Source organism: Molossus molossus, unplaced genomic scaffold (genome assembly GCF_014108415.1).
Source record: "Molossus molossus isolate mMolMol1 unplaced genomic scaffold, mMolMol1.p scaffold_m16_p_4, whole genome shotgun sequence".
In the NCBI taxonomy this organism is placed as follows: Eukaryota; Metazoa; Chordata; class Mammalia; order Chiroptera; family Molossidae; genus Molossus; species Molossus molossus.
The window spans coordinates 3,114,676-3,132,148 of NW_023425377.1; the positions used below are offsets into that span (position 1 = coordinate 3,114,676).

The 17,473-nt window shown below is 42.7% G+C and overlaps 1 protein-coding gene across 9 annotated transcripts; it reads right to left on the reverse strand.

Moving 5' to 3' along the window:
• LOC118615505 (RB-associated KRAB zinc finger protein-like) lies at window positions 1-17,211 on the reverse strand. Of its 9 annotated transcripts, XR_004956439.1 has the most exons (8): window positions 16,775-17,196; window positions 16,206-16,262; window positions 8,407-8,533; window positions 8,038-8,133; window positions 5,565-5,628; window positions 2,615-2,733; window positions 1,542-1,668; window positions 1,183-1,295 (listed from the first exon to the last, which is right to left on the reverse strand). XR_004956439.1 is itself a non-coding variant. In XM_036240501.1 (7 exons), exons 2-7 carry the CDS (start codon window positions 16,218-16,220, stop codon window positions 999-1,001), a joined length of 384 nt encoding a protein of 127 aa, XP_036096394.1. In that variant the 5' UTR covers window positions 16,221-16,262; window positions 16,775-17,205; the 3' UTR covers window positions 1-998. The 9 variants fall into 9 exon arrangements, 7 of the variants coding, with proteins under 7 accessions (XP_036096394.1, XP_036096395.1, XP_036096399.1 ...); XM_036240501.1 differs by lacking the exons at window positions 1,183-1,295; window positions 1,542-1,668; window positions 2,615-2,733 and adding exons at window positions 1-1,044; window positions 6,215-6,250 and having other exon boundaries at window positions 16,775-17,205; XR_004956438.1 differs by lacking the exon at window positions 5,565-5,628 and having other exon boundaries at window positions 16,775-17,206.
• Window positions 17,212-17,473: the final 262 nt, after the last annotated feature.

The following is a 17,473-nucleotide window of genomic DNA, read 5'->3' on the forward strand; positions in this document are numbered from 1 at the left end:
TATGCAAAGGGTAGGATGACAAAATATGTAATGGCTCCATCACCTTTTAAATCTTTTACTTGAAGTATACGTTATAATAATTAAGCCTTATGGTCACAGTGTAGGAAATCTTAGCAGTTGCCATTAAAACCACCACAAAGAGTATTCCCTGCACAGAATCATGCCAACTCTACCATCATTCCAGTTCTGCAGCATATTCCGACCCATCTAGAAAAAGATGGCAGGCAAGAGTGTGTGCAACAAGAATAGTAGACACCTGCGATTTTAAAAACACTTTTTATGGAAGTATAACACACATGCAGAAAAACACACATATCTGAGTGCACAGAATGCTCAGATATCCAGCACCCACATTTCAAACAGAATGTTACCAGTACCAGTGATTCCCCCCCTTCTCAGCCTTTGCCCAGATGAACTGCTCCTCTGACTCCTAACTGCACACTTTTGTCTGTTCCTATACTGTATATAGATGAGTCATACATGATGTTCACTTTTGTGTCTGGATGCCATCATTCAACCTTGTTTGTGAATCGAGCTGTTACCGTTCATTCTTTTTGCTTCACAGCATTCTAGGGAGAAATATGCCACTGAAGTTCATACACCCTGCTGCATGTGCCTTCAGATAGCTCTGGGTTTTGCATTTACACAAATATTCCTGTATATGTCTTTTCATGGACATACACGAGCATTTCTGCTAGGTTTGGGTTAAAAGGATATACACATGTTCGGCTTGAAGTGACAATTGGCCACACCAGCCGCAGCATAGACTTCCTGTCGCTTACATTCTTGCCAAAACTTGATGCTTTCTCGTGCTTTTAATTCTAACCATTTCAATGGGTACTTTCAAAATTTGCATTTGCCTGATTACTAATAAAACAAACATACCTTTTCATGTTGGTTGGCCATCTGGATATCCTCTTTTGTGAGGTGGATGTCCAAGTCTTTTAACCATTTTCTAATTTTTTGTTGATGTGTAGGTGTTCTTTTTACACTTTAGATCAGGGGTCAGCAACTATGGTCTGCAGGCCAAATCCAGATCGCAGCCTGTTTGTGAATAAAGCTTTATTGGGACAAAGCCACATTCATTTGTTTCTATATTGTATATGGCTTTCACCATACAAGAGCCAAATTGAGTAGCTGTGACAGAGATAGTGTAGCCTGCAAAGCCCAGAATACTTACTACCTTTCTTATCAGAAACATTTACCAGTCCCTCTTCATTCAAGTCCGTAGCCATGTGTGTGAATTGTGAATTTCTTCTCCACTGTGGTTTGCCTGTTTGCTTCCTTAATGGTGTCTTTTTCATAAACAAAAAAAAAAATAAAACCTAATATATCCAAATTAACACATTTTAGTTTATGGTTTAATGTTTTTTGAGTTTTGAGAAAATTTTATTTATTATAAGGTTACATAGTCTCCTAGCCTTATTATTTTTATATTTCATATTTAGATCTGAAATTCACCTCAATTAATTTTTCCATTTTCTATTAAATTATGAATTTTAATTGACAGCATTTATTGGGAAAAACAAAACAAAACACACCTTTTCCCAAATGACACCGCATTGTCATCTTCGTCATCACTGGATGCTTGTGTATGGGCGCTTCTGCACTCCACGGGCTGTTCCACTGGGCAACTGTCTCTGTGCCAACACCACACCCTCAGAACCCCTGTGGCATTACAACAGGTCTTCATATCTGCAAACCTAGGTCCTCTTGCTCTGTCTGTTCTAGGAGACAGCCTTGCCTACTATCGGTCCTTTGAGTTTTCACATGAATGTTAGCATTCACTACATTTCAGTGAAAGAACTTATTAGGACTTTGACACTGCATTGAATATAGAAATTTGAGGAAAGCTGACATCTTTTAAAGAACTATCCGGGAATCCACAAAGTAGGTATGTTCCTGTTTTGCAATTAAAACAAAATTATCTTGAAAGTATGGTTAGGTAAGTTTTCCCCTAGGCACTTAAGGGTTTTTGATGCTACTGTAAGTGGTATTGCTTCTTAGTTTTTCACTTTCTATGTTTACTGCTGGTATATTAAAATAATTTTTCATAATGAACTTATATGCAGGGACCTATACTCATTAATTCTAATTATCTGTATAATCCTCAGAACTTTCTATGTACAAAATCATGTCATCTGCAAATAAAAGTTTTACTTCATTCCAAGCCTTATGCCTTTTATGTTTCTTCCCTTATAGTGCTGGCTGGGTACCTTCTGCACAACACTGAACAAAATTAGTGATTGTAGATATCCTTATCTGTTTTTGATCTTGGGAGAAAACTTTCAATATTTCACCACTAGGCATGCTGCTGATTTAGTTTAAGACACTCCTGATCCAATTAAAGAAGTTCCTTTCTATCCACAGTTTGCTGAGAACAAAAATGAATGGTGATGTTACCATGTTATTAGTTCCCTGCCTGCTAGATTACTTTTCTTCGCGTGGTGTATCAGTTACTGATTCTTAATTACTAAAATGCCCTCCACATTCCTGGGGTAAGACACATGCAATCACTCTGTCCGCCCAGGACGGGCTCACGTAACCACTACAAAAGAGGTACAGGCAATCAGAATGGAATTATCATGATTGGTTTAGACTAATTAGGACTTACCCTCTGAGTTAGGTGGAGAAATGACAGACACCAAACTCTTCCATCGAGGAGAGGGGAGCATGGACATCGAGTTAATAAAAAATGTCTGCTAGAAACTTGTATCAATTTGTTCCAAAATACTGGAAATAAGAGGCAGTGCACAAAATAAAGACACTGTATTCATATTAAATGAAAGTATAGACAAAATCTGAATCACACTTTGCTGGCACACTGTACAGTCAAACTTAGGGGTTAGAAACGAGCGGTGTGAGAGCTGGGCTTACTTTACAGAGTGAGAACAGGAGGGTTGTCCTTTTTCACTGAAACAGACCTGATTCCCAATTATCTAGACACAGTTTATGAAAATAGTATTTTTAAAAATCATTTTTGCTCAAATGTAGTTGAAAAATACAAAAATCACTATTAGTGAGGCATTTATTAGAAATCCATTTGTAAGCGCCTCAAAAGAGTAGAAGGTTATGCATTGAACTACTTTGACCTGGCAAACATCTCACCAACACTTCGCCATCTTAATACTCAAATAAGAATGCTGCCTTTTCACAAATTATTCAAATCCAAACTTGCACAGAATTGCATAGGATTATTGTTAGATTGCATTTCTAAAACATGATGGAAACTTCCACATAGGTATTTAATGCTACTGATCTCATTATTAAGTCCTGATGATTTGAAAAGTTCATTTTATACATAAAGGCGATAGCTTTTGATATCTTTCTTATAAACAGGTGATTTTTACATCAGAAATATGGCTTTTGGTATAACAATTTCCAAGACAAAAAAATATTTTTCCACATTTATCCCTTTGACAGACTTCGCCTTGGTATGAGTCCCTGACATGTAAATACAATTTGAATCCAAAATAAATATTAAATATTTATAAAGTTGACTCCTGTATAAATTATCTAGTGTCCAATGAGTTGTAGCGTCTTGCTGAAGGTGTTGCTTCCCGTTGCCTTCTTAGGGATCCTCCTCTGCCAAAATTCAGGTAGAAATGAATCTAACGCCTAAATGCGTTCCCCACTCAGAAACATGAACTCTCAGATCATATCTGACTCCAAATCATTACATTCAGAAGGTTTTCTAAAATGAGGTCTGACTTCACAGGAGATTTCCCCCATCGAGTACATTCACATCCCCTCTCCTGTGGATTCTCTGGTGGCTGTTGAAGGCTGATCGGTGGTGGAATTTTTTCCCACATTCATTACATTCATAGGGCTTCTCTCCTGAATGAGTTCTGTAATGCACAGTGAGGTACGACTTCTGAGAAAAGACTTTTCCACATTCGTTACATTCATAGGGTTTCTCTCCTGAATGGCTTCTATAGTGTACAGTGAGGTTTGACATTCGAGAGAAGACTTTTCCACATTTACTACATTCGTAGGGTTTCTCTCCCGAATGAATTCTATGATGTATGGTAAGATATGACTTCTGAGAAAAGAACTTTCCGCATTCATAACACTCATAGGGCTTCTCTCCTGTGTGTACTCTCTGATGTCTAAAGAGGGATGAATTATGGGAGAAGGTTTTCCCACATTCGTTACACCCATAGGGCTTCTCTTCCGAATGACTTCTATAATGTACAGTGTAATATGACAAATCAGAGAACAATTTCCCACATATATTACATTCATAAGATTTCTCTCCTTTGGGAAGTGACTGGCGCCCGTCAAAGGCTGAATTCTCAAGGAAGGTTCTCCCACATTCATTACATTCATAGGGTTTCTCTCCTAAAGGGGTTGTATGATGGTCAGCAACATATGAGAACTGAGAGAACTTTCCGCATTCACTACATTCGAGGGGTTTCTCATCTGTGTGTACTTTCCGATGCCTAATGAAGGCTGAATTTAAATTGAAGGTTTTGCCACACTCGTTACATTCATAGGGTTTCTCTTCTAAATGGCTTCTATAATGTATAGTGAGGTATGACACCCGAGAAAAGAATTTTCCACACTCACTACACTGATAGGGTTTCTCTCCTGTGTGTGTTCTCTGATGTGTAATAAGGGTAGATTTTCGGTAGTAGGACTTCCCACATTCATTACATTTATAAAGTTTCTCTCCTGTGTGCGTTCTCTGATGGTCACTGAGGGCTGACTTGCGGGAGAAGGATTTCCCACACTCAGTACATGGATAGGGTCTCTCCCCTGAATGATTTCTCTGGTGGAGGGTGAGATGTGTCTTCTGGCAGAAGGTTTTGCCACATTCATTACATTCATAGGGTTTCTCTCCTGAATGGGTTCTCAAATGTTGAGTGAGATGTAACTTCTGACAGAAGGTTTTCCCACACTCGTTACATTTATAGGGTTTCTCCTCTAAGTGTGATCTCCGATGCACAGTGAGGGTTCCCTTTTGGCTGAAGGATTTCCCACACTGATTACATTCATAAGGTTTCTCTCCCGTGTGAGCCCTCTGGTGTATAATGAATTTTGACTTCTTACAGAAGGACTTCCCACACTCGCTGCATTCAAAGGGCTTCAGCTCCACCTGTGACCTCTGGTACATGTTAAAATTTGACATCTGGAGAAAGTCAGGTCCAGAATCGCCCCACTCACAGGGCTTCTCTCCCACATAAGCTCTCTCATGAGGAATGAAAACGGCTTCATTGTCCAAGGCTTCTATGCATTCATTATACTCAAAGGATTTCTCTAAAATGTCAATTTTCTGAAGAATACTTTCTTCATTTTGAGAAAAACCTTCCCCATTTTGATTAATTTCATAGGGTTTCTCTCCATGGTATGTTTTCCCACATTCACTACACTCATCAGGTCTTTTTCTTGCATAGCTGCCATCACTAATAATTAATTCTGAACGAGATTCTAGTTTTTTTCCACATGAGACACAATTATGAGATACGCTTGAAGGAACGAGGCTTGCTTCTGCATTATAAGTTTTATCAAATGCATTCTCTCTCTCTTCAGTTAGCCTTTTGCTATTGATATAAATAGCTTGCCTTGAATGTTCATCTTCATTTTCTTGGATTCTATCCAACATGTCATCAACTTTCCAGATTTCTTCTGAAAAGGAATAAAGTTAAATAAACCTTGTCAATCTGAATACACCAGCTACAGAATGGGAGTGGTACTCAAGTGCCCTACTGTGGGGTTGACTCTGGCTTTTAGGCCAATCTCCACCACTAAAAAGTAATTACAAGTGTATAATCCTCTTTTCCCCTTGATCTGTCATTCAAGACAGATACACACACACACACACACACACACACACACACACTGGTGGAGCTAGGGGAGGTATGGGGAAGAGATGAGAGTTGGATAGGACTCAACGTTTGTGGATAAAGGAAGAATAAATTTACTTTGAACACAGGTGACTTTGTTACTTTACAAACATGTTTAAAACTTGGCGGAAGAGGTAACAAACACAAGAAGTGATGAGCCGAGGACAAAGACTTGAAAGAGTGCTAGATCCAGGCAGCAACCGGAGGGCTCAGAGCACAGGGGGCACTGGAAGAACCGACAACAATTGCTGAATGCGTATTCAAAGGAAACACTCTAGGATGGCTTACATTTAGGAGAAAGAGATTACAACTTATATTAAACTGTAAGATATCACTTCATAACAAGATTACCACAGCAACATCCTTACTAGTGTAGCTCCTTCCAAAATCTCTGCCTTTCAATTCTGCAAAGAAATCCAAATAAACATTTAAAAAGCTCCATTTCCTCATGTTTAGAGACAGTCCCACAAGCAGGGTCCCAACTCCCTAGCCCGGGTCACATTTCACCAGGAAGGAGAGTTCCTGGCACATAAATGTCCCCAAGAAGTAAGAAAGACCAGACAGCAATAGATCTTTCCAATAAGATCAGCTCTCTGAAGGGCTGATGGTCTATTTAACACTCACTGAACTTGTCTGCACAACACAGAACAGTGGTTAGGAGCACTATAACCCCGACACAGACATGTTACAAGCTGGGGGACCTTGAGCAAGTGACTTAACTGATGCAGTTTCACTCATCTGAAACGTGGACAATAGTGCCTAAATCACAGGTTGGGAACGGACAAACTTAGTTAGCACATGTCACCTGCTTAGAATGTTGGACACAAAACAAATGAGCATTAAATTTCACCATTAACGTTCTGAAACCAGTCATGACCCTGACAGAACACTGTAACCTAATTCTGAATACAAACAAGAGTTCCCACACTCCAGGTTTCATTTGGTGTAAAACCTTAAACGTGATTCCTAAAGTTGCCCCTAAAATACTGACTTTTATCTAGGTATCTTACAGATTTAGGGATCCGCTAAACCACCGTCAGCTGCTCTCGTCCACACTGACTGCAACACTGACTGTTCTGTGCTCTGAAATCTACAACATCCTGAGTCCCAACACTGACAGAAAAAACAGAAGTTATTCTAGGCTCCTCCCCCCACCGCAAGTCAGTGCTCACGTTCTTGTTCACGCAACTTGTACATGTAGTGAATAAAGAGAGGCAGGAGAGTGCCCAGAACTAGTGACCTGGGAGGGTCTTTCTGGGAAGGCAGGGGCAGCGGACTAGCTCACTGGCACTGGCACCTGTCAGGTAAAACAGTTCACTTGACCACAGCTTAGGGTTAGGCATCAATTTGTATCAGTAACATGAACACAGAGTCCAAAGTCCTAAAAGTTGAGACCAGATGAAGCCTTTTAAGGGATCCCAAGAAAAGTTAAGACATGGAAAGCAGGTCCCAGGGTGCAATGCTCCTGAGGGAGGCAACAGAACGAACCTAAACCCACTGATGAGACAAAGACTTTCTGAACAGCTGCTTCGGATGGGGCTGGCGGACAGGCCGACGTGAGCGAGCGCTTGGGGTAGGAGGGCCCAGCTCGTGTCCCAGCACCATCGACCGAGGGCGCGGCCGGGAGCAATGGTCAGCTCCTCCAGACAGAGCGCAAGCCACACCGGGCTGGGGCTGGGGCTGCCTCGCGCCTCTGGGACAGGACGAGGGGGTGACACCTGAGCGCATGGGGTGGGGAGAGGAACTGGAGGCAGAACGTAAGCCTGAGGCATTTCCTAGAAGGAAGGAAAGTAAATGGACAACAAAAAGAACAAACAGGCAAATCTCAAGGAGATGCTCTGTCCGACTTCCGACTGCCTGCAAACGGGCACTCCTGCGGCGCGGGAGCAGGTCAGTCACGAGAATTCAAGAGCCAGCGGTGACCGCTCCTCGGCGGCGATGCACGGACTGTCCCTGCACATGGAATCACACGTGAACTCACACGGAAACCGGGCGTGTGCTGGAGGGAGAGCCTGAGTCCGGGGGCTGTGACTCAGGGCATCTGAGGCAGAGATGCCGTCGGTCACTCCCAAAGTTCTCATGGACCATTTCTTGTTTTTAAAATTTTTATTAATTTATTTATGTTACAGACGTCTCTCCTTTTTTTTTTTTTTTGATGGACCATTTCTAAAACTGGAACATTCTAACTTACCTGGACAGCTCTGGCAAGGAAAGTCACCTTCTGCCACCCACGGCTCTTCTCCCTGCTCCAACTTGACGATCACATTGGGTTTGGTGCTGTCGTACCCTGTGCACGGGAGAAGGAGACGGGCTTGGACCAGATGCTCGGCCTCCACGTCTCCAGGTGGAAGGTGCTGCCTTGGAGGCTGCATTATAAGGTGGCCGTTTTGCACCTTATCAAAATTAGAACTTTTTTGATGAAGAAGAAGAGATACAGATACTCTACCTGGTGCCCAAAAGGAATTCAATAGTCTCATCACTTATTTCTTCAAACTCAAGGATAAAAGTCATTGAACTAGAAGCCCTCACACAGCAGCAACTCAGAAGCCGCTCTGCTCACCCACGGAGACGAGGTGGCTGTAGTTCTCCAGCATCACATCCCTGTAGGTTGTCTTCTCGACAGGGTCCAGCTGCTGCCACTCCTCCTGGGTGAAGTCCACGGCCACGTCCTTGAATGACACTGGTCCCTGTAACAGCAGCATGATGGGAATTGGGTGACGTGGACAAGGCATCCCGAGCTCACTGGTAAAGTCAACCATGGACATTGTATCCCTTTTATGTTACAGGTAGTGAAAAGAAAACAAATCACATGCAAACACATGGCCTTTGGGTTCCTTCTTGTGTCAAAAAACAAAACCCTCAAACCAAAAAGAAACTGTCTTCTGATTTTGCAATGGAAGTGTCTGGGTTTAGGGGACACGGATGAGTCAAGTTTCACTCCTGCTCTAAAAGCCTTGGATGTATCCCGGTCAGGAGACACCATGTGAATGAATGTGCTCATTTTATCCCTTGTCATTCTCCTCAGTCGCCTTTGCTGGTGGCTGCTCCTCTTCCCTGCCTGCTCGTGCTGACACCCTAGGACCCTCCTGGTCTCCTTTCACACTCGCTGCCCTGGGGGTCCCCACTGTCAGCTCCTTGAGCCTGTGACTCCCGTTCTCACAAGCAGCTCGCTGCATCTCTGCCCTCTACTTCCTTGGGCTTTTATCTCAAGAACCTCATTTTCGCAGCAGTAAATATCTGTTGCTGGCATGAATGCCCGAGGGGTTCTTAGGGTGATGCATACAAGGTGGAGGGTAGTTTAACAAAAGAGAAACAAGTTATCTCACGTTCCTGTGGCCGGATTAGGCTTCCCGGCTCTGCTGGGTGTTCCACAGGACAAAGGGAAGGAAGGGGTGAGGGTGAAAAGCGCCAGTGGAAAAACAGAAGCAGCTTCAGTGCTAGGGGGTTGGCACAGGGCAGAGACCAGGAGGGCACTTGGTTAAGGGCAGCTTTTTCACAGTAAGAAGGGATTCTAATTCCAAAGTAAGTTGACAATTACTTTCCTGCCTAAGACAAAACCCAAAAAGTCCAATGCAAAGAAATCTGACAACTGAGTTCATTTTCACAGGAGCGCTGGAACACAGAGCTTACTGACAGCAGGACTTCTCCGGGAAACGCCTGAGACACAGGGTACAGCAGGTGAGAGCTCAGAGCTGCAGGGCAGTTTGTACAGGGCAGGCACTGGCCGCAGCACACGTGAGCAGCAGACTCGCCAACAGAGCTGCCGAGCACCCCCAGCCCATCAAGAGGCCGTCAAACAGGGACTGGCAGACCGGATAAGCCACTGGGCCACCTGGGCAGCTCAAACGGCTTCTTGCTTTCCGTGCACAGAGCAGCCGATGAAGGCCGAACCTGGGAAAACCCCATGGCCAAGACAGCGGGCAGATCGCACTCCAGACCCCTATAATCAGGTGATGACCGACTCACGGTCCAAACAGAAAACTCCATCAGGACAATGGTAAGTCAGATGGGATACCAGGGATGGAGGTGCAACCCAAGACCGTCTTGGGAAAACCAGACATATATTCAACTCTATCCACGTTGAACACGGATGTCTTTCCTGGAGGCAACGCTCAGAGAACTGCTCTCAACATAAGGCGACTTCAGCTTGGCCAAAGTGCAGGGGAGACTGGAACCCTGGGCACTGTGGCTGGGAATGGAAAACGGTGCAGCTGCTGTGGACACAATATGATGGTTCCTCAACAAATCAACAACAGAGTTATCATATGAACCGGCAATTCTACCTCTGGGTCTGTACCCCCAAACACTGAAAGCAAGGACAGAAAGATATACTTGTACACCTGTGTTCACAGCAGCATTATTCCAGCAGCTAAGATGGGGAAGTGACCCGTGTCACTGACGGATGAATGGATGAGCAAGATGTGGTATAGATACAAATGGAACATTATTCAGCCTTAAAAAGAAGGACATTCTGAGATTCTACAACATGAAGAAGTTCAAGGTCATTACGCTAAGTGCAATAGCCCAGTCAGAGACGAATACCGTATGACTCCATGTAGACAGGGTCCTGAGAGGAGTTAAGTTTACAGAGACAGGGAGTGGAAGGGAGGCTGCTGGGGGCTGGGAAGAAATGGGGTCAGTGTTTAGCAGGGACAGAGGTGCAGTTTCGCAAGCTGAGAAGCGTTCTGGAGATGAACGGTGGCGATGGCTGCACAATAATATGAAAAGTGCTCAATGCCCTAAGCCTTTAAATGAGGACTTAGAGATGGCGAAGATACAAATTCTGTAGTATGTGTATTTCATCACGATGAGAAAATGGGGGGAAATGAAGTGGTGCTAATCTAGTTACACACACCCCTGCCCACCCCCGTCTGCAGCCGCCCTCTCCGCCAAGGAGCAAAACGGGGTTGTTCACCGAGCACATCCACACTAGCTTCAATTATTGTCTCAAAAGCTGAGATTTAAAAAGTCAACAATCGTTAGCTGAGGAGAACAGTATAAATAAAAGATATTTAACCCAACCCAACAATAGAATCAAATTCATAAAAGAAACAACTTACATTATTTTGTATTGATTTATATTTTTTAATAAATTAAGCAGGATATTGCTTCCATAAAATGAGAACATTTTGCTAAGATATAGCCACCAGAGAATACTTAGAAATTAAAGACTGGGTTATTGAATTTTTTCAAGATCCTCAAGTAAGAAGCTTGAATAACAAATGAGATACAGAATACATAATCAAGGAAGTCACTCAGAAAATAAGAAACTGAGCCCAGCAGGGTGGCTCGGTGGTTGAGCATTGATTGACCCGTGCACTAAGAGGTCACCAGTTCGATTCCCGGTCAGGGCACATGCCCAGGCTATGGGCCAAATCCCCAGTAGGGGGCGTGCAGGGGGCGGCCAGTCGATGTTCTCTCTCATCGATGTTTCTAGCTCTCTCTCCTTCTCCCTTCCTCTGTCTCCAAAATCAATAAAGAAAAAAAAATTTTAAAGAAAGTAAGAAACTGAAATGATGAAAAAAATTTAAGGTGGCCAGAGCCGACATTTTCAGACAGACAGACTGTAGAGGAGGGACCGCAGGAAATATTAAAGGCGGAACCGAAAGTGATGCCTGAGCTAAAGGCCCCGTGAGCCTCCACATCGAGAAGGCTCATCTAACGTGCAGAGAATACAGGAGGAAAGCTACAGACAGCCCGAAAGTCCCTGATAAAATATCCAAAAGGATAAGAAAAAGATCCAGAAAAAGTTACAGAGGAAAAAAAATGTACTAGATCTTGGTAACTGATGTTGTTTCTCATGGAGAACTGCTACCACTTTTTAAAGAAAAGGGATTTTGAACCTAGAACTATATATCAAATCAAAGTGTCATATAAGCTTAATGATACTCTAAAGGTATTTTCGGAAAAGCAAGACAACTTATCACCTCGTAAAACAGTTTCCTTGCAGCAGCGAGAGGTGTACTCCACCAGGCCCAAAAGCACCAGCAAGAGGAACGCAGGAAAATGGACACCTCATTCGAGACCAGCAAACACAGTTTTCAGTGCTGTGCTAAGGGGCAGTTTTAGGACCGACAAACATTTACCACATGTAAAATAAACACACAGAGAAAAAAAGAATTGAAAGAAAATGAAGAGCAACCCTGAACTTTGAGACAATTTCAAGCACCATTACACAAAGGTAACAGTAATCACTGTGGGGGAGGGGGGGAGGGGAATATTTGAAGAAATAATGGTCAAGTTTTTTTTCAAAGTTGATGAAGACCATGAATGAACAGATCTAAGAAGTTCAATGATTCCTCAAGCACAGAACCATGGAAAAAAAAAAAATCAAGACATATCACAATCAAACTGCTCAAAACCAATGATAAAGAGGAAAGTTTAAAGGCAGCAAGAGAAAAATACCAAAAATGGTAACTATGCATTTTCTCTTACACTTACTGTCTCTTAAAAAGATAACTGTTTAATGAAAAATAACAATGTATTATGGGATTGATACATCCTATAAAAGTAAAATGCAACAATAGGACAAAGACCAAGATGAGATAAATGGAAAGTATCTGTAAACTTCTACTTCAAGGAAATGATCTATTACTTGAAGATAAACTATGATAAATTAAAGTTGCATACTATAAACCTCAAAGCATCCACTAAAATAACAAAACAGTGTGATAGCTAACAACCCAACAAAAGGTATAAAATGGAATCATAAAAAATAATTAACTGAAAAGAAGGAAGACAAAAAAGAAAAAGGAAACAAAAGAGATGGGACCAATAGAAAACAAGGACAACAGACTATAACCTAACTGGTTTTATCAATAGTCACATCACATGTAAATGGTCTAAACATCCCAATTAGGGGAAATAAATGGTGATGGAAAAGAAAATAGTCAGAAATTGTCATATTGGATACAAAAGCAAAACCCAACTATATGCTGCCTATAAGAAATGCACTTGAAATATACAGGCTCAAATAGGTTCAAGGCAGGAGCCTGGGTAAGATACACACACACCACTACTTAAAGGAAAGCTGGACTGGGGATACGAATAGCAGAGAAAGGCCACTGCACAGCACGGAGTATTTCCAGGGATAAAGGAGGCCACTTCGCAATGACAAAGCAGCCAGTTAATCAGGAGGGCTTAACAATCTTAAATGTTTTTGTACCTAATAAAATACACGAAGCAAAAACTGATAGAATTGCAGGAGAAATAGACAAACCACACTCACAGATTTCGACTTCCCCCTCTCATGATTAGGACCAGTAGGCAAAAAATCAGCACGCATACAGTCCACCTGAACAACACTGCCCCTTGATCTCAGGGACATTTACAGACACTTCCCACCAGCAGAAGAACGGGCAGTCTTCTCAAGTGCACGTTAACTTGTCGGGGAGAGACCCTATCCTGTGCCATAGATTTCTCTCTTTTTTTTTTAATCCTCACCCGAGGATATTTTTCCATTTTTTGTACAGATAGAATGGGAGGGAGAGAGGAAGAGAGAGAGAGAGAGAAACATCTACGTGAAGGGACACATCGAGTGGCTGCCACCCACACGACCAACCAGGGCCGGGGACAAACTGCAACCGAAGTACATGCCCTTAGCGGGAACCAAACCCGGGTCTCTCCGGACCGCAGGCCGACGACGCTCTAACCGCTGAGCCAAACTGGCCAGGGCTGTGCCATAGATTTCAAAGGAATCATATTTGTGTAGTATTCCTACCAAAAATTCACAGTTTAAACATGATCATGAAGAACATCAGTGAAATCTAAATTCAAAGAATTCTATAAAATAGCCTGTATTCCTCGAATATTATAATGGCATTGAGAAACTATCCCATGTTAAACAGACTTAAAAAGCATGAAAGCTACATGAAATTCATAATCCTAGACTGAATTCTCTATATCAGAAAAATTTTTAAAGTAAGTTACTAGGAAAACTGGCAAAACTGGAAGATGAACCGTGCACTAGATAAAAGTATTACATCAATGTTAAATTTCCTAAATTCAGTAACTGTACCATGGCTATGTAAGAAAATATTCTTGGTCTTGGGAGGGTAAATTTGAAGTATTAAAGAGTAAAGGGGTATGACATATGACACCAACTCTCAAATAGCTCAGAAAAAAATATATATACGCAGAGAGAAAATAATAAAGCAAATGTGGAAAATGTAAACCTGTGGAGTGTTTGGGCAAAAGGAACCTGGGAGTTCTTGTACAATCCTTGTAACTGTTCTATAAATATGAAATTTTCTACAAATAAAATGAATAAAAGAGAATGTTATCAAATATATAGGGGATGTTTTCAAAAGGACTCAGAAACTAACGTGAAGGGATTCAAAGATGGACTCAGTTAAACATTAAAAAGAGTAACAACTTTAAAATACCAAAATACTTAAAATTTGTTTAAAACCATGAGCTCATAATGATAACAGAATGAAGCAAACATAAAAAATCCTGTCGCTCAGGTGCCTGTTCAGTATTTTGAAAATTGTCTTCCCTGTATGAATCACAGAACCAAGTAGAGAGATGTTTTTCTTTAGCCAAGGATTCTAGCTAGTAAGCAAGGAAGAAATGGTAAAGAAGCACATCACCATTTGGTCACCCCTAGTGAATTAGTGGATCACGGCAACAAACATCAATCAACAGATGCTAACACCACAAAACAAAGACAGGAAGATACTACGGGCCTCCGGAAGAAAGAAGACAAATGTCATGGAAAACACAGTCTTGCCAAAAGAATTGAACCGAAATCTGAATAAATTTCCAGATCTAACTACCAACTTTACCAGGTGTCCAGGGAATTTTTAAAAAGTAAAGGCCCGGCTGGTGTGGCTCAGTGGTTGAGCACTGACCCATGCACCTAGAGGTTGCCGGCAGGAGGCAGCCAATGGATGTTCTCTCATTGATGTTTCTATCTCTCTCTCCCTCTCACTTCCTCTCTCTCTAAAATCAGTACAGAAAAAAAATTTTTTTAATTAAAGTTGAGTCCTGGCTGGTTTGGCTCAGCTGTTAGAATTGGCCCTCGGACCAAAGGGTTGTGGGTTTGATTCCCAGTCAAAGGCACGCGTACCTGGGTTGCAGGTTTGATCCCCAGCCCTGGTCAGTGTCGTGCAGGAGGCAACCAATCAATGTGTCTCTCTCACATCGATGTCCCCCCCCCCCTTCTACTCGCTCTAAAAATTCAATGAAAAAATATCCTTGGGTGAGGATTAACAAAAATAAAATGTAAAGTTAAAACAGATAGCAATGCAATCAGCACAATCCAGACTGTGGGAAACTGAGGATAAACAACTCAATTTCTTAAAAAAATAAATTACAAAGAAATAACACAAGAAAGTTACTATTAAAAGATTTAAAGACCTATATACCAACTGCAACCTATGACCTCTTTTTGTATCCTAACTGAAAAGAACAAACCAAAAAACATTAAAAAAAAACTGTGAAACTTTCTTTTATTATATAAGAAATATTATTTCTTATATAATAAAAGATATTATATAAGAATATTATATAAGAAAGAATATTATATAAGATAAAATAATATTGTGAGTTATCCCCACCCAACTTCTGAAAGACTCTTTATCGTTCAAAGATACATACAGAAATACAGGTCAGTTTTTTTAAAGCTAAGTAAAGGGAGAAAATATGTTTAGAAGTAACAGATGTCAAAGGCAGATGAATGGTTGGTCACGTGAGGAAAAGGACTGGCAAATGTCCACTGGATTTGACTATAATTAGGTCACTGCTAATCCTGACCAACAGATGCAGGAAAGTGTTTAAGGACAAAGCCAAGACACTGAGAACTGCAGTGGGAATGGGAAGTGAGGACATCTTGACTGGAGAATACTTTTCAGACTAACGGAAATATCTGAAGGAAGAGTAAGTCCTTGTCTTCTGTTTTATCCCTGGATCAAACAGTAAAAATGGAAACGTGTCTATTTGGATCACAGTATTTTGGTGCCTGGAAAAATCATAAGCACAAAGTTGCATAAGCCATACATTGCAATGATTTCCTGGTTGTTACTATGAAAGCTATCCACAGTATATCAACTTTATTAAAGAAAAATTTTCAAGTACTATGAAATCTTTACAACCCACAAAAACAGTTTCTCTTACAGTCTATACAAATCACATAATGGATGGTGTTTTCCTTTTCCTATGATGGTCAAGGACATTGATCATATTTGCAGCTCAACTTCAATAGCCCTAAAGTATCATACTGCTTGCACATGTGAATTTGACAAACACTCTTGTTGCTGATCCAACATACATAACGTCTTTTATCTATGTTCCCATTTTAAAGTATGGATCCTTATGAACCCCCTAAAAAATATTACAAAGCAAAGTGGGAAAACTCACCTGGGACTCATGCATTTTCTGCCGCTCCTGGAAAAGTGTAGAGACTTAACAGTGGACCTAGGGGAGGAGAAGCAAGTAATTGAAGTAATGAGTAACCTGGCCTGTCTAGCCAGGAACCTCCTGCATAAGAATCACCAAAGAAAATGCAATAAAATTATACCCTGCACACTCTAAAGGGGCTAAAGGGTGACAGAGGAGAAATACACACCTGAACCACTTACACGCCAAATGGGTGGGAAGTAATTAGACAGGCTACTCTTACTGGTTAACATAAACACTGACCTCTTTTTCAAATAGTTGGCCACCATTAAAAAAAAACGGGGGGGGGGGGGAGATCCTGTCATACTGTTCACCTATTCTCTTGCTGTTTCTTTCAATTGTTAAAGATCAAATAATAAACAGGAACACAGAATAGGAGCTCTCAAAAATGGGATAAATATACATCCAGGCATGGTTTTATTTATCTGATTAAACTTGGTTAGCACTGTGTTTAATCTTTTATTAAGGACATGGTAATACAGCGGGCACAACACTTGGCCTGCGAGTCTGAGTGCTGTTAGCAATCCCACCTGCACAGCACACCACCTCCGACAAGTCACCGCCCTTCTCAGGCCCAGCCTCTTCCTCCGGCACCTAGCAGCAGGACGTCGCCTTGCAGACCTGTCCCCGCTGCACTGGCTGCACAGGACAGACCCAGGGGAACGGGCACACACTTAGATCAGAGAACAAAGGTCCTGAGGGGCGTTGAGGGGGAAGGGGTGCTGGGTGTGCAGGGAGGAGGGCACACGGCACATCCGCAGCCCAGCCTGGGACCCCAGGTCCCCCAGGAGACCCAGAAGTCACAAGCCCCAGGGGAGCGCCCATTCCGGAGCAGCCTGCCCCTGCCCTCCGGCCCGGACACGGGATCTCCGGGGAGCGCCGGCCGCACACTCTCGTGTCCTCGGCCGGGGCGAGTCCCCAGCACCACCTACCCCGTGGGGACTGCTGATCTGCCCCAAGGCTCCCGAGGCTCCGCCGCTTCTCCCCCGGGGTCCCCGCCTCTGCGCCTCCCCAGGCCGCGTCCCCGAGGACCAGGCTCGGGGCCTACGGGACAAACTCACTCAGGAGAATGTCCCTCCCGGGGACGTCACTGTCCCTCGCGCCTCGGCCCGGCCGCCGCGATGCAGACGGGCCGAGCTCGGACCGCGCCGCCGCCGCCGCCCAGCTCCTCGGGCCTGGCCCGCGGGCTCGGGGTCGCCTCGGAGGTCCCGCTCCAGAGTCCGCCCGCG